The 18,465-nt window shown below is 43.4% G+C and overlaps 1 protein-coding gene across 1 annotated transcript in view; it reads right to left on the bottom strand.

Moving 5' to 3' along the window:
• The window catches only part of LOC308336688 (catenin delta-2-like), a gene marked incomplete at both ends in the record, with an annotated part of 436,833 nt that overhangs the window by 350,112 nt on the left and 68,256 nt on the right, over positions 1-18,465 (bottom strand). Inside the window, one exon of the mRNA XM_080794186.1 lies at positions 4,143-4,255. Coding sequence (XP_080650312.1) covers positions 4,143-4,255 — 113 coding nt within the window. The remainder of the gene's footprint in view (positions 1-4,142; positions 4,256-18,465) is intronic.

The following is an 18,465-nucleotide window of genomic DNA, read 5'->3' as shown; positions in this document are numbered from 1 at the left end:
TAGACTGCACGGCAGCTGGAGTGATGTTCCGCGATGTTTATTTCAGAGTATATATACAGCACAGCACAGGTAAAGGTTCACGCCAGCCAGCGAAGTGGCCGACGTCTCCAGTCCACACACAGGGTGTGTGATGCCCGACTGACTGAAGTAATCGTGTTCTAGTACCGTATTTAAAGCACTTTACATGAGTAGAGGGTGTCGACAGAAATTGCATACACTTTAAAGATACATTCTTTTGATCAACCATACTGTCTGGAGTGGCCACTCCAGACAGTGGGCCACTTTGAACCACTGTTTATCTCTAGCATTTAAATGTCCATAAGTGTGTCTCAGGAACTGAACTCAAGACAAAAGGCACAGTATAAACGATCCGTGCACCCATAGGGGTCCCGGCCGAGAGCTTGAAGTGAAACAAGGTCTCAGGCGGACGCGCCCCTGCAGATGACAACATGCAGGATGAGCACACATTACTTATGAAACATGTAGAATTATGGAATTCCGCAGATTCCACAGTAATACAACGTGTCTCTGTATTTCTTCCACCACTGGCTAATTAGCAGGCTAGTCAGGTGTGTCAGCTCCCCCCCCCCCCCCCCCCCCTCTCTCTCTCTCTCTCTCTCATGTTACCTCACAGCGCCTGTTAACACCTGCAAACTCTTTTGGCAGTGAAAAGGTCACAGTCGTTAATTGGGAAACATAATGAAGTAGTTACGGAGAAGTCCCTCACACCTAATAATATGCTGATTGTAGTGCTGCATGCTGTCGGGTGAGAAACCTTGTTCGTCCAAAACAGCTCCCTTTCTCTCATTATACCACTTGTAAATTGAAATCAGATCAATAATCTGTTTGGATGAAAACCTTCAACATTCAAACTGTGTTAATATATTTTAAAAAAACGAAAATCACACAAAAAAACAAACAGAATAGATATTTAGTGATTTTCTGCCTTTTTCATAGGCGAGATGAGGACAATTTTGCCAGAGGCGTTCATGGGCAGAAAAAAAAGCATGTCGTAAATCAATCGTAAAAAGTTGAAATCTGGAGATACGCGCTTGTGCGTGCGTGTGCTTGTGCTTGCGTGTGGCGTGCGTGCGTGCCCTAGGCAACACAGCACTGTGTGCGCTTGTGCGTGCGCTTGCATACAAGTGTGGCGTGCGTGCGTGCATGCCCTATAGGCAAAACAGCACTGTGTGCACTAGACTGTTGTAGATTGTAGTGACCCAGATTCAAACCCAGGCCTCAGCATGGAGTAAACCAAACACCTACTGTGCCTCTCCCTCTCTCTCTCTCTCTCTCCCAAACGGGAATCCCCCTCTGGCCATCGCATGGGAGAAGCTGTATGTTAGTCCATTCTGAACAGGAACCCCTTTTGGTGTTTTAGGCCTGCATGCCGCATTACATAATGCTTAGTTAAAACACCAAAAGGGGTTCCCGCCCCAGAATGGGTTAAGCATATAGGTTATACTTTAACTATTAAAAAAATTGCAGGTCTACAAGCTCATATAAACGAGCTTGTCTGCTATTTTTGAAAAAAAACGTTAGAATGTTGCGCAAATCTTTCAATATATATTCTTTCAGAGTGAACGTTTTGAACTCAAATCTTTGCTTCTGGGGGGGGGGGGGGGGGGTCCTTGGAACAACATATTTTCAGATGGGGGTCGGTGGCCAATTACATATATTTTTTGGGGTCCTTGACATGAAAAAGGTTGAGCACCACGTCGGACATAGAAACATCGGGTTTTCAGAAAACTATTAGGACTTTTTTTATTTTTAGAATTGGCCCTATAGCTCTAAATGGGTTTGTATATTAGTGGGCATAGGCTTCTGGGATTCAGCTATGGCTATACTCTGCTGCTGCTATATGCCCCCGTGTGTGTGTGTGTGTGTGTGTGTGTGTGTGTGTGTGTGTGTGTGTGTGTCTGTGTTGTTTCCCCCATCGATCCAGGTGATAAATGGGTTTCGCAGCTGCAGGAAACGTAGCCCCTTCTCAGAAGCTTCCCACTGTGAACCTGAGCTCACACACACAGACACACACACACACACACACGCACTCAAGACCTCCACCCAGGGAGCTGAGCAAGGAGTGTGTGTTTGTGTGTGTGTGTGTGTGTGTGTGTGTGTGTGTGTGTGTGTGTGTGTGTGTGTGTGTGTGTGTGTGTGTGTGTATGCGTGTGTGTGTGTGTGTGTGTGTGTGTGTGTGTGTGTGTGTGTGTGTCTGTGTGTGTGTGTCTGTGTGTGTCTGTGTGTGTGTGTGAGTGAGAGAGAGTGCAGTCGGGAAGCAAAATAATGGTGCAGTCAGCATTAGTGTCATCAAGGACCCAGATACTGCTCCATCATGCACTAATCTCACACGCACGCACACACACACACACACACACACACACACACACACACACACACACCACACCCATGCACACGCACAAATGCATTTACACAGAGAACTGTTTCACTGATACAGCCCACACACACACACACACACACACACACACACGTGCGGACACATGAAGAAACGTTTAGCAAGTCACCCCCCTCCACACACACCTGTCCTCCGAGTCATGCTTACCTTGCACAGTCACTTATGCACACGTGCACGCACACACACACACAGAGTATGGTATATGTGATATATGACCCCTCCCAAGAACATCTACAAGCTCACAACGCACCCGCAATGCGACACGTTGTGATCTGCCATTTCCAATATAGGTTTCAGTATATATATTCTTTTCAAATCCTTTTATCTCCGATTCATTTTCCCGGATTTCACGAGTCTAATCAAAACAAGCTTCATTCACGGGCGATAAGTGAAGCGTCGCTGATCACGATTACAAAATATATATATGATCCGGGTGAATGGAAATAAAAAAACCCCACAGCGATAGATTTAAAGGCGTAGTGTGAAATTAAAAATATGTTCTTCACACTATTAGACCACATCCGTGGTCATCATATGAGCTATACCTAACAATGGATGCCAAAAGAAATTAGAACTTTTACATTTCTTTCTATTTTTTATTACTTCCTGTAAACGAAAACGTACTGCGTGATGACGTGTCGAGGCCCACATTGATAAAAGCCGCTAAAAATGAAGCTCACCAGTTTTATTCCCCGTATCTGTGAGTCCGTCCAACACAGCTTCTATACTGATTACAGAAATCCTCCGTTTTTATTCCCATTCAAGATAACATCCAGCCAGTGTATATTACTTAATTATCACGCTAAAATATGTATCTGAAAACATTATAGGGTAGAAATAAGCCACGTATCAGTAAACTGGTACATCTGGCCGACTATCTGACTTGTAAACAAACACTCTGCGTGTAGCATATAGCTACCGTCTCATCGCCTGAAGGGATGCAATGCTCTGATTGGTTCAGAGCCAGCGTTTCACGTTTAAACCGGCTGAAACTTCAAAAAAAAATGCCCACCATTTCCGTTTTCCCTATACACCTTTAACACAGTCAACTTTCACGTCCGGCTGATGGACCTTTAAATATTTTACGTTGTAGTATTGATACTTTCGACTTATACGGGTAGGTACAATAATAAAGTACAAGTTGACGACAAAGTACAGCTTCTTGCAACGGGTCTGGTCCACAAGATTCGCTACTCCACCAAGATACCCATGTACCTGTCTAAATACTTCCCCAATGTCAACGAAGTCCATGCACCAACACCAGAGGGAGCTCAACAAACCATGTGCAACCCAGATTTGACACAAAAAGGGGCTAAATTAATTCCGCTCCTATGCCACCAAAATGAAACTGGCCCCCGTAAAATCTTAATCCCCCACCCACCCCTTTCCCCCCTCACTGTATATATATATATATATATATATATATATATATATATATTTACCTCCTCTATGATGATTTCCTGATTTTGGCTATAGAAGTGTATATTTGTATGTCTCTAAATGTCTCGATGAATTGAAAACGGTGGACCCTCTTGTAAACAAGTGTAATACTGTATGGCGTCGTCCACTCACAGTCGACAGTTTTTTGTATTGAGTTGTATACTTGAAATGTATATATATATACACTGTAATTCTGCAAACTGTCAATCTATCAATTAATCAATCAATCAATCAATCAATCAAGTACTTTTTCCACCCCTGCAGACATGCCGTGTGTGTCTCGTACCTGATGTTGCTCATGCTAGCGGCGTGATCCCCCAGCTTGCATCTCTCCAGCTGGGTGGCCACGATCTGCCGCTCTGCCTCCAGTTCCCTGGTGAGACGCTCAAACTGCAGCTCCTGCGCACGGAGACACACACACACACACACACACACACACACACACACACACACACACACACACACACACACACACACACACACACACACACACAGAGGAGGAGAAAAGAGTGGGAGGAGTGAGCCACCAGTTGATTTGTGCTGACGGGAGAATGGAAAAGCAGGAGCGAGCTTATAGGTGGTATACAGTCCTCTACAGATGTCCCTCTGGGACTCCCCATGGGGGGAATTAAGGCTAATGTTGCTCAGGAAAGGTCTGTCTGGAGCTCTCTGCCTGAAACCGTTGCCCCCGTGACCCAACTCCAGATAAGCGGTTATATTAAATATGGAAGGATGAATGGATGGATGGAAAAAATGGTGGAACTTCTTTGACGATATTTTGACATATATGACATGCATGCTTATAATGACAGGTCCCTAATAGTGGTTATAAAGCTTTGACCCCCCCCCCCCCATTCACGAGTTGTAGATCGGCTGTTTTTCAGTAATAAAACCTTTAAAATGACATACTGGACATGAGGCAGACTTGAAGGTGAGAAATATAGTTGAATGTGTTCCAGGCCTGGACAACATAGGTGAAATAACTGAAGAAAAGAAAGAACTCAAACAACAAAACATAACTTAAACAGAGAGGTACTGGAGTCAACCTCTCCCCATGGCAGCCTACTCTCTACTGAACCATTTCCCCTTTATATAGAGTCATGACTCCACCCCTGGCTAAGCAGTCAGCCAATCACAAAGCATTTAGCAACACCCCAAGACGCTCCCCCTAAAGCAATCAATCAGAGCTCTCTTCAGGCAATCAAGGCAGCTTCCCAATTACAGCACCCGCATAGATAAACACAAGTATAGTTTGTCACAGCAGAATGTGCACCTTCCGTGGGGCTGAGAATCAACCTGTTACAAATACAATACAGCAACAATACAATGAATGTGTATTGGTGAACAGCTTACATTACTCTGACAGAGGCTGCTCTTGGTCAGTCGATACACAAACAATGCAATGCCTATGGGGTGTCATGGCAGCTTCCATGTCGGGCTGTTCCCCCTTGTTGTTTTGTTGTTGCTCGCGTGGTGGAATATGTTTTCGACACTATGACAAACGATGGCACTATTTTAAAGGCAAATATGTGTGAAATGGAGCTACAATGACGGCGGGGTCATTCTACAAAGGCCAGTGGAAGAACTCCTGCAGTGAATAAGTGTAAATATACAGTACAGACAGTTGAAGCATTTGGGAAGCTGAATGGTCACTCAGGGCATGCAGCCCTGCCTGGAAAGGCCAAAGGTCGATTCCAGGAGCAAGCGAGACACTTAACCCATTTCGACCCATTTACAAATGTCTTCTAAATCCTGACAGTTTTCTGAAAAACCTACGTTTCTATGTCGGTCGTTCTCAAACATTTTCATGTCAAGGTCCCCAAACAATGTATGTATTTGGCCGCCATCCCCCGTCTGAAAAAAAATTGTCAATAAAAATAAACTAGACTATAATGTTAGGAAGGAACTAGCGGACAAGATATCCAGTAAGTCATTTTAGTCATGGTCGCATGCTGAAAGTATAGGTGATCTGCGACGCGATGCGAGCTTGTAGATCGGCAATTTTCAGCAAGTGTAAAATAAGTCGTTATGACGGCATCAAGGCCAGTCGACTAAAACAACTGTAGATTCAGTCGACGACTAAAATCGTATGATATTTAGTTGACTAAAAGATACACAAAAAAACATTCCAGGTGACTAAACTGTGACTGAAACTATATAATTGAAAACTATTCAAGAGACGACGACTAAAAACTAAACTCAAAATCACCGCTGTTCGGCGGACCCCCCCTATATGCAGTATATGACCCCGAGGAGTCACGGACCCCCCCCTATGCAGTATGACCCCGAGGAGTCACGGACCCCCCCCTATGCAGTGTGACCCCGAGGAGTCACGGACCCCCCCTAGAGAATAAGAACTCTCTGTGCTGAGTAATGGGTGACCCCATTCCGTCTGGCGTCCTCTATAGCATTGCGTGTCCTCACCCTGCCTCTCTCTCTCTGTTCCACGGCTTTAGTCATGAAATAAAGCACCCAAAAAAAAGGAGTGGGGGGGGAGGGGAGGGGGGCGACTGCCTGAAAATAGACAGAATGCTGGCGCTAAGGGGGGAAGCCAGGTTGCTGTTGTTGGATATGTGTGAGGCTTGCATGCACAAAAGGACTGACTGTCTGTGGGGGGAACGAACAGAACGTCAAGACAGACATCATCTCCTGAAAAGTAGAGGCGACAAAATGTAGCCTGTGTGCAGCTGTAGGAGGAGGCTTTCTGAGCTGCTGCTGCATGGGTTCCTGTTCCTGCATGGCATTGTGTGGGAATGGGAAGTGTTAGATCTGCTCTGTGGCGCAGTCAGCCCCTTCCCACGTACTGCTTTCAGTGTGTGCCTGTGCGTGTGTGTGTGTGTGTGTGTGTGTGTGTGTGCGTGAGTGTAGTACAATATTTGTGAGGGCCAAATATCCCCAAGATACAGTATAAGTCATACAAGGTTTTGTGTCAAACTTTTGAGTTAACGTCGTGTTTTAATCTTAATGCATGTTAAAGCATGTATTTATTTATTTTTTTTAAGTCTGTTACATAACACTCCCTTGGAGTAAAGATTGATTTACAAGTTAAATCCAATCGTCCACGACTGCACAATTATGTTTGGCGGACATTAAATTGGTTTTAATGTTCGGGAATGTGTTTTATTTTTGTATGTGCAAGACGTGGAAGAACAAGCATGACTTCATTCATCCTAATCATAATTGTCAGGTGCAGCAAGCTCTCGCTAATGATCAATCAGTGTCTTCTAAATGACCGTTTTCTGAAATACCTGTTTCTATATCAGTGGTGCACAATATTTCATGTCAAGGACCCCAAAAACTATATGTAATTTAATTGACCCCCATCTGAAAATATGTTGTTCCAGGGACCCGCCCGGAAGCAAAGATTTGAGTTTAAAACGTTCGCTGTGAAAGAATATATATTCCAAAGATTTGTGACACATTTTCACGATTTTTGAAAAAATTGCAGACCTACATACAAGCTTTTTTTTCTCTTAATAATTTGTATCCCACAATTTTGTAACCCATTTTTCACCCAGTGTCAATTATCTAATGTGATCCTGGGCTCTACACACCCTCTGCCAACCTAGGGAGAGCAACGGACATGAACTTCCCCGTTTGGTCGTAGCGCGCGGAAGGAACACGTTATTCCAACCAGTTCCTTTCCCCTACATCAGGCAACAACAACATAAATAATCTTTATTAATAAGCTTTAAATAACAAAATATAAGTAGCTACTGTTGTAAAATATTGTAAACATGTCTGTAACATGCATTGGGGTCCCAGTCCAGAGATGAAAATCACCCTAGGGCCTATAGGCTAATTCAGATACATTTAATTTGGGGGTCCTTGGGTTAAACTGTGAGTTAATTAACATAATAACTTTTGAATGAGGGCTTGGTTTAGAAAAGCCTATATATTTTGTGCTAAATTAATATATTGAATAACACAGAAATAAAAATGTCCCGTTCAGACATACAGGTCTGCATTAAATTGTCTAAGAAAAAAACAAATACCTCATGTCACTCACTGCTGCAGTTTCTTTCAGTTCATTTTAAGCTCTGTATAGAGATTCAAAATGTTACACTTTCTGTTGTAGTGTAGTTGGGAAGCTTAACAATGTTTAATTGACTACAGCCTAGGCGATAGAGTGAGAGACAATGCGTCGTCAACGCTGCTTTGCCCAGCAGCTGTGCAAGGGTTGAGACGAGTGGATGTTTTTCTTTTCTTTTTTTAACATGATCACAACTTCAGTTAGCGTTTTGTGTTGTTGTTGTTGTTGGAAGCTGTTGCTGAATTAAGGACTTTTCAGATGGAATAATTTATTTGGAACAGGAGGACTGCACAGGGAAAGAGGTAGAAGACTATGTTAGCTCGACAAGCTCAATTGTTCAACTGTGTAAAACATGCGTGGCTCACGCAGTTTATCAATTTGACCCAACATGAACCTGCATTTATAACAGTGAATGTTATACTTTAGTATTACCAGCGTCCCTTCATGTTTGTTATGGAATAACAGCAGAAGAGAGAAGAGAGAAGAGCCCACAAGGGCTTGTGTCCTTGTATTGTATATCTTATGTGGACATAAATAAATGATTAAAATGTGTGTGTGTGTGTGTGTGTGTGTGTGTGTGTGTGTGTGTGTGTGTGTGTGTGTGTGCGTCATGACGACCAGCGGGGGTAGAACACAACTACAATACACAAATATATCTCTGGTGTTCATGTTCATGTGCGCTACACAGATTTGTTCTGCGTGAGAAGTTTGGGGAACATTGGTTACCGTAATGACTGGAAAAGTGCGCAGAGGAAAACATGTAAAATTAACTGCTGTGGGGGCGCCGGTCGGAGCACATGGGCACAACGGCCACTGTGGCCGTCTGGGCATATCATTCTTCGAGGGGCCACACGGCCAGAGGGGCAACGACGGCCATGGCCGCCGTGGCCGTCGTGAAATCCCTGCCCTGCCAGTGACATCATCGGATGGCAGCTTTGGTCAATTTCAACGAGACTATGATTAGACAATGACATATTATGCTGTACTGGCGGTGACAGTTTCTCATTCATAATTAATTTGTGTCATCCAGATGTGGGCCAGTGTAGGATTGATGCAGCAGACAGTTGTTCCAGGTATACAGCGAACATAAGAAAGAAAAGGGAGTGATGTTCAGCGTGGTGTCTGCAAGCCGCATCAGTCAGGTGAACTGACACTGTTTACGACAAGCGCTTGGGGGAGTATTTGCAATTAGGATTACGCACGCATGTGCACGCACGTCATCTCTCTCTCCCTCTCCCTCTATCTCTCTCCCTCTCTCTCTCTCTCTCTACAAGCTTTGTGTGCATGCATGTGCGTGTGCACGTGCCTGCAGTGCATGCGTGCGAATGGCCAGTGTGTGTCTGACGCATTAGCTCTTTAAGTGGTCTGTAGTATCAGTCATCCACCTATAAGCCAGACAGATGAGCTGCGAAACCGCTCGCGTTGGTGTGTGTGTGTGTGTGTGTGCGCGCGCTATAGCCTATCCAGGTTAATCACAGTCACACAGATCGATAATGCAGTGAACCCCGCCCACCGAAAATGGATTGTGTGAGTACACACACCCGTGTGTGTGTGTGTGTGTGTGTGTGTGTGTGTGCGCGTGCGTGCCGCATGCGTCTGTGCACCTCTAAGAGAGGAAGAGAGAGGCAGAGAGACAGAATGTGTGTGTGTGTGTGTGTGTGTGTGTGTGTGCATGTGCGCATGCGTGCGATGATTTGATTGCTTCTCTGAAAGCCATTTATGACTATGAAGAAGTTGATCCCCTCCAGTGGCAATCTCAAATCCCCAGCCTCCATCTTTACCTCTCTGACAACAACACAGGGCTTAGGGCCGATTCATATTCCTATTTTACCGCTGTAGAGCCGGCTCGTCAGAAATATTCAGTAGCACCGAAGATCCGACTTTAGGACGGTACCCACCCCCCCCGAACCTTAAATGACGTCACATTGTAGGCTCTACAGAGTCGAACCGACTTCTATTCAGCTCTAAAATAAGAGTACTGTATGAATCGCACCATAGCCGTCTGTCTGTCTGTCTGTCTGTCTGTGAAAGTTAATAATTGGAACACAACCACCTATACCCTAAAAAGACTAATCATTGTGTGCATATCTGCATCGAGTGATATTGGTACATAAAAATTGATTTATTGGAGATTCTGACTTACAATTTTGTTTTGATTTATATCGTTCCACAAGTATAAACGTATATGTTTTCTCATGCCAATAAAGCTCATTTGAATTAAAAAATAATAATAATTGAAAGCGTCACAGTGTGGTCCGTTTGATCCGAGTGAAAATAACCGACACAAGTTTACAGTGAAGTTTGTTGGTATCGGGGGGGAAAAAAACAAATTAATATATAAATAAAGTTCTTGGAAACCCTCAGGGTTATTACCAACTTTTGAGCAGCTATAGGGCCCAAATTAGAAACCCAGCAGGATGGAAATAAACGCAGTAACCCGGCCGTGAAGCGACATCATGGTACCATGAATTCTTCTAGTTGAAAAGAAGCTATTAGCCCATTCTGACCGGGCACCCATTTTGGTGTTAGCATCATGTTATGCTTTAGCTATTGAAAAACAGCAGATCTACAAGCTCATAGCGCGCCACCGAGTGGCGCGCTACGAGCTTGTAGGTCTGCTATTTTTGAAAAATCGAAGAGCGACTGACATTTTTTAGAATCTGATCTCGGGTCAGAATGGGTTAATCAGACCAGTGTGTGTCCAGTGGAAACCTCCTATGAATCTGATCTCAGGTCAGAATGGGTTAGACCATTTAGGCCCGAGGACGCATCTGTGTCACCGCATATAGCTTTGAACCACTTCAACCCATTGTTTTAAACTGTATAGGTGTGGAGAAATAGCTAGATCTACAAGCTTGTAGATCTGCTATGTTTGAAAAAAATCGTGAAAACGTGTGCAAATCTTTGAATATTATTCCTTCACAGCGAACGTTTTTAACTCAAATATTTGCTTCCATATTTTCAGATGGGGCTCCGTGACCAAATACAGATACTTCTGGGGCTCCTTGACATGAAATAGTTAGAGAACCACTGATATAGAAAAAAGTTTTTTTTTTTCTTTCATAAAACTGCCAAGATTGAGAAGGCATTTCGAAGAATCTGCAGGTCTCAGGTCTAAATGAGTTAGACACCTCGGATCACAGTGCGATACGTCTTTCCCCTCCTCCACATTCACTGATCTTCTTCCATCTCTCCTCCCGCTCACATCTTCTCGGGGGAACACTTTCTTATCACCTAAGCTCTTCCGTACTCAACGATATATCACGTTTCCAATTAGATTTGTGATATTTTTTTCTCTAGCTTCTTTCTACGCTATAGCGGTAGCTATACATGCGGTGCTCGCTGTGTAAGTCTGACACCTTTGAATGAAAGCGTGTGAATGAAACCCTGTTGCTTTGTCATTATCACTCTATTGTCACTATGTCGGGTGGAAACCTTGTGCAACATGGGCAACTGGCGGCCCGGGGCCACATGCGGCTCCCCCTGCACCTTCACTTATAGGTCCACTTCACCCATTTTGCAACCAGATCTTATTTTAATTATGTTTGGGAGACAAGAAACACTTTCCTGTTTTTTTTTTATGTGGGTAATATGTGGGCTCACTTATTTCCTTGGACTATACATGTTGTCTCAGTAAGACAGCCCTCCCCCTATCCACAAGGAGGAACAGTGCACCAAAGCATTGTGGGAATTGTAGTCCAGGAAGGAAGTGAGCCCATTGTCCATGACATCATGGAGCCCTGCATGAACACTTTGAAATACTCAAATATCTAAAAACACATATTACCCACATATAAAAAAAACCCAGGAAAGTGTCTCTTGTCTTGTCAAACATCATTCAAATAAGATCTGGTTGTAAAAGGGGTGAAGTGGCCTTTTAATGTGGCCCTCCGGTTAATACCAGAATACTGATACATTATTGATTTCAGCTGTGGATTCGGAGTCCCTATATATGGTTGGGACTGATTTTGATCCGAGTACCTAAAAGCAGATCCAATTCATTGCCAAACCATAATAAATATATTGCTCATTTTATATTCAAGAGTTCATGAGTTGTCCTGACTGAACATTGTTAATTTCCCGTTGTGTTTGTGGATGGCAATGGAAATAAAAGGCATTTTTTTTGTGTTTGACTGTGTCTGAAAGTGCTGCTTCTAAATAAAACCAATCAATCAATCAATGAATGAATACAAATGACCCCTGGAACCACCCCCCAATGGCCCCTGCGAGGCACCGGGCCCCACTTTGAGAACCACTGTGTTAGACAGTATAGCTCCAGTGGGAGCTGGTATTATTTTTTCTTTCTTCATTATGTGGAATTGTTTTGTTTATTGATTTCTTCTGTGTAATGCTGTAAAGCTTTATTGCTATTGTTTTATTCCAGTGAATGCCTCTTAACTGATGTATTGCCTTTTTATATGCCACTGGAAAGCACTTTGTATAACTCTGTTTTGAAAGGCGCTTTATGAATAAAGTTTATTATTATTATTACTTTTGTATTGACGTGTTCACTTTACTGTTTTGTTCTAAACAGAAGCCCACTCTTAACACAATGGCCATGTCATCGGTTAAATGTGAACCACACTTCCCAGAAACCCTCCTTTGGCCTCTGGTTACACAACAAGCCCCAGCTGCAGCATTACTTGTTTATACTTTTTCATCATTTTCAAAGGTAGGTCGAAACAAAATCAAGTATTTGGTCCAAACAGATACTGTAGGGACTGCAGTATAAGCTAAGCAAGGTCAGGATGATGGAAGGGTAAGAAGTGAAGCCTGGGGCTCAATGTTAATGTGTTTCTTTTTGTTTTGTCTGTTTTGTTTTTCTGTCGCAGCTCAAAGACTTGAATGAGGGGCCTGGGTCGGCTTAGCGGTCCAGGCACCTTGGCTGGTAATCCAGGATGACAGTGTGTCGCAGGTTAAAATATATATTAAAAAAAAAAGACTTGAATGGAACCAAAACATAAACAAATAACAATAGAGATATAAAAACTATGCATTAAAACTGTAAGAATCCATAGGTTTTGTTTTGTCATTCAGTGTATCATGATACAGAGCTGGCAGCAATGTGTGAGTGACTATAAGGCCCAAACCACACTAATGCAACTAACAAAACAAACCACACCAATGCAACTCATAACAAACCAAACCACACCAATGCAACTCCTAACAAAACAAACCACACCAATGGAACTCCTAACAAAACAAACCACACCAATGCAACTCCTAACAAAACAAACCACACCAATGCAACTCCTAACAAAACAAACCACACCAATGCAACTCCTAACAAAACAAACCACACCAATGCAACTCCTAACAAAACAAACCACACCAATGCAACTCCTAACAAAAAAAAACACACCAATGGAACTCCTAACAACAAAAAAACACACCAATGCAACTCCTAACAAAACAAACCACACCAATGCAACTCCTAACAAAACAAACCACACCAATGCAACTCCTAACAAAAAAAACACACCAATGGAACTCCTAACAAAACAAACCACACCAATGCAACTCCTAACAAAAAAAACACACCAATGGAACTCCTTACAACAAAACAAACCACCCCAATGCAACTCCTTGCAACAAAAAAAATGCCCACGAAAAATGCCCACTGTCACAGGTCCGCAATAGTATTGTTATTTTATTTATTTAATTATTGCAACATCACGATAATCACGACCGTCAGTGGCGTCATTTCAGCAAAAGCTAAGTTCATGACATGGTGTGCACGTACGTGCAAAAACAATCGGTGATTGGGGACTATTTTCCTCCAATTGTGCGTTTATTTGGCAATTTTTGGTCATCATTTTTTATTTTAGTAAATAATTTCCCACCCCCCTTGAGCCAATATGTATAGCTGCCACAGCTTGCCATACCCAATTGACTGCCACGGACGACAATATTGCTACGTCCCCTATAGGAAAAGACAGTAAGGTACTGCAGTGATCAAGTTTGTCAGCCAGCCAATATTTCCAGCCAATGACCCCGTGAGGCGGAGAGAGCTGAACTCAGCAGAACAAAGAGAATATTAAAACACACAGAGAGAGAGAGAGAGAAAGAGAGAGAGAGAGAGCACCGCAACTGAGCCGACACGCCATCTGCACCGCGCACCACAGCTGTTGCTATACAAGAAAGCACTTGGAGTCATGCAGGTGAACAGTTTTGGAGACACACACACAGAGACTAGGGATGCACGATAATTATCGTCCCGATAAATTTCGACCCGATATTAGCAATTATGACGTCATCCCGATAAATTCGATAACGTTATAATAGCGCCGATAATATACTTTATATGGGCTCGAAATTGCGATCATTTTGGACGCAAATGCGCCTGAAATTTTATCTGTGCTACATAAAAATATAGTTGGTAGCAACTATGGGACTACCAATCATTTCTGTGGTGCGCCCAAACGCTCCCCGAGTCGCCAATCTCTCCGGAGGAACGGCTGAGACGAGCGAGAGAGAGACGCTTCTCCACTCTGTCTGTTGCAGTGTGTAGTTCCATAGCAGGCTAATAGCCCCGCCTGCTTCTCCGCTCTATCTCCCCTCTCTCATTTCACTCACTGACTCGCATTCATACGACTGTCTCAGCAGCTCAGCAGCTGACGAGCGCGTATTGGTGCTCGTTCATTCATCGCGCTGTTGAATGCGTGTCACTCGTTACCGGTTGTAGTTTATTAATTTGCTCCAGTTGTGTAGCATTGTGAAACGCGACGCGACCGTTTTGGTTGAGAAATGTAGAAGTAGTAGCTGTTTGGCTACATGATGCTACAGACCATGCTACGCTACAGACCATGCTAATGACTTATATGCTAACAACAACGTCTATCACTGGAACTTGGATAGTGTTGTATTTGTGTTTACACACGCACACACACAGACAATAGTGGTTCTCAAAGTGGGATCCGGGGAGTCAGAGTTTACAAATGGAACGAAATTGACCCTTACAGGTCCATTTGGTTCCATTTGTACCCTCTCAGAGTTGACATTGATTTTACGATATAAATAAAAAATTATAAATTGAGGTCCCTTATGTAAATGGCATTAAATGGGGGGTCAGTAGCCTAATGCATGTCAAACTGGGTGTCCTTGAAATAAAAATGATGAGAATCACTGCTAGAGCCCTGGCATATATTTTCAAATGGGGGTCTGTGGGCTAACAATTTGTGGTCCTTGCTCCTTGACATGGAAAAGTTTTGAGGCCAACTGACCGGACACACACAGACATTCACAGACATTATATTGTTGTTTTTATTCATTTAAAAAAATTCACACCTGTGTGAAGTGAGGGGCACTCTTATCATCATACGTCATCTGGCCAATCACAATTTGCTCTGGGACTCCCAATTTATATTGTAAAATCAATGTTATTTTTACTCTGAGAGTATACAACTGGAAATGTTCCATTTGTACACTCAGAGTTACAGACCCATAAGGGTCCATTTGGTTCCTAACTATATAATTTAGCTGGGGACCCCCTGGAACTCCCTCAGGTACCCCTGGGGCCGGGGGTCCCCGAACCCCACTTTGGGAACCACTGATATAGCCTACTATACTGTAATTGCTTAGGTCAAAGCTGTGTTACATGTACCGTTACTCACTAGTATGTATTTTTTATTCATGGATATATTTTTATTATCGGTTATCGTATCGGTATCGGTCTTGAGAAGCAAGAAGTTCTCGATATCGGTATCGGTTTAAAAAAATCAATATCGTGCACCACTAACAGAGACAGTGCAGTATTTGTTGCGATTGTTTTCCACAGTTTTGCCACATGCAGGAAAGCTCTGTGAAGTACAGAAATGTCTCCATGTGTATAAATAATGTGCCCCCGACATTAGAAGCGATGTTTTAATGACCGTGTATCGTAACAGCTGGGGGTGGAAACCGTTATGCACAAAACTACTGAGAACATTATCTAGATTTTTTTTTCCAGAAACAGTGTGTGTGTGTGTGTGTGTGTGTGTGCATGTGTAATGTGTGTGTGTACTGTGTGTGCGCGCGCGTGCGCGCGTGTGTGTGTGTGTGTGAGTGAGAGAGATGAATAGGAGTGCGAGGATGGCAGTAGCTGCAGGCACAAAGGTCGCTATGGTAACTGGTAGAACCCTGGAGTCATTCACCGGGTCCCGACTCCTCACACACACACACACACACACACACACACACCGCTACCCTTTCCGACCTGTGTGTGTGTGTGTGTGTGTGTGTGTGTCCTTAGATAAGGTGCAATCAGTCTCAAGTGGCCTTTGGGTATAGTTATTTTTGATTTTTTTTTTGCGGGCGGGCGGACAGACAAAAGGCGATCAAACTTAGAGCCGTGCGAGATGACCTTCTCCGCTTTAGAGCTTTGGCTCCGTGTCGCTCTCTCTCCGTCTATATACTGTCCCTCCTCTTCACACACCAATCAGTGGAGACGGAGTGAGAGGGGGGAAAGGGGGGGGGGGGGGGGAGGAGAGCAAACAGTGGTGATGAGTGGGCGAGGAGTGCGTGAACAGGGACTTGTAAAAAGGTCACCCTCTTCTCTCGGCCTCCATGCATACTAAGCGGCACTGTCACCCTTCACGCACGCACTCACACACGCACACACAAACAGTCCCCCCTGTCCCTGATAGTGGTGGAAAAAAGTACTCAAATATTTTACTTAAGTAAAAGTATCAATACTGCAATGTAGATGTACTCCGTTACAACTTACAAAGTAGAAGTCCCGTGTTGAAAACGTGCGTGAGTAAAACCATACAAAAGTATTGGCCTCAAAATGTATATATACTTGAAGAATATAGACAGTAAAGGTATACTCAGAAGTATACGCAGAATGTGGATACATCATAGACGACTGATGTCACATGGCTGGTCTCATGCAAATCTGAGTTCCACATCGGCACGAAGCCCGTTCCCCAAGGTTCTATTTTAATGTTATTGTACTGCTTAATGAAGGAGCAACAGGCGTCAGGGCCATTTTAAATCAAAGCATCCCAGCTTTATGCCGTTGTTGTTGTGCTCAGTTTAAAAGTTAAAGTTCAGCCAAAGTTGCATCTGTTTCTCGTGTCCGCCGTGGCTCTTGCTTATTGCCTTCTGTTCTCCGTTCCTCCTCGTTCTCGTTTGGTTTTAATGAGGGCGAGCCGCGCAGGGACCGATTGAACAACAGTACAGTGGCAGGACGTCAAGGTCCAACTAACTACCGGGGCAAACTTTGTTAAGCCATTTTGGCCTGACGTCGAAGTATTTTTCCTGAAAAACCTCATGTTTCTATATCAGTGATTCTCAATATCTCATGTCAAGGACCCCAAAGATTATATGTAATAATGCCTCCCCCCCCCCCCCCCCCCCCCAATCTGAAAATATGTTGTTCCATGCAGGGACCTCCCCAGAAGCAAAGATTTGATTTAAAAATGTTCACTCTGTAATGATATTTATTCAAAGATTTGAGGCACATTTTCACGATTTTTCAAAAATAGCAGACCTATACAAGCTATGAGCTTGTATAGGTCTGCTATTTTTCATCAGCTAAAGCATAACATAATGCTTAAAACACCAACAGGGGTTCCCGCCCAATATGGGTTAAGTACAAGTACAGATGTAGAAAGTGTGGTAAAGCGTTTCGCCGTTAAGAGACCCACATTAGAGGAACTATATACTCCATTATAACAGAGAGCACCAATTAGCTAAAGTTTTAGAACGTTAACTTGAGAGATGTCTCAAAGCAAGCCAAAACATACAACCACAGGGTTTTATATTCCTTCGCACCTCCTCGTCGTTATCTTAATTATACCGCAACTGTTACTTTCAGAATGTTTGTTCTGTCAAGTATTTTTGGGTGTCCGTAATTTCTTGCCCAGGGACTACAGATGCAAATGAGCTAATTATCTAACTCTGGCACATTTAAATTGATGTGGAAATAATAGAAATGGCAATTTGTGTGGGTTTTCCCTGGCCGGTAAATAATCACACAAACTTAGAAATGCACTCTGTCGAGCTGCCAACTTGCGCATTGCACACAAGCAGGCCATGCATGGCCTACTTGTGTGCAAGCAGAGCGTCACCAAGAATTGGTGACGCCCCCTATTGGCCGGTGGAGGACACCAACAAAAGAACGTCGGAAACGAATGGAAACGAATGGAAACGGGCGCTATAGAGCTTGTTTAATGACTTTGTGAAGTTGTGAAAATAGTATATACAATTGTGAGCTTGTAGATTATTCCCACAATAGGGATAATTATGAATCAACTACTTTAGAAAATTATCCAATATCATCAATTATCTTATAATCCATTAAACGGATTAGTTTGAGCTGCTACACCTGCGATTCTGTCCACCTCAGTTGTTCTCAACCTGTGGTCCGGGGACCACCAGTGGTCCTTGAGGAGGTTCCAGGTGGTCCTCATGCTAAATGATGGAGAGTTGGTAACCAAATTGACCCGTCCGACTCTTGAGAGCGTAAAATAAAACCAAATGGAACCCTTATAGATCTTTAACTCTTGAGAGCATATAGAATTTCATTTCACACTCTCAAGAGTTACATTATTGTTAAGCATCTGCTTTACAAGAAGTCTACACAAATGTATCG

The sequence above is a fragment of the Protomyctophum bolini genome, assembly GCF_963924005.1.
Source record: "Protomyctophum bolini genome assembly, chromosome: 21".
NCBI classification, from domain to species: domain Eukaryota; kingdom Metazoa; phylum Chordata; class Actinopteri; order Myctophiformes; family Myctophidae; genus Protomyctophum; species Protomyctophum bolini.
The sequence above is the reverse complement of the archived record's forward strand: the minus strand, read 5'-3'. Positions and strand labels throughout refer to the sequence as shown.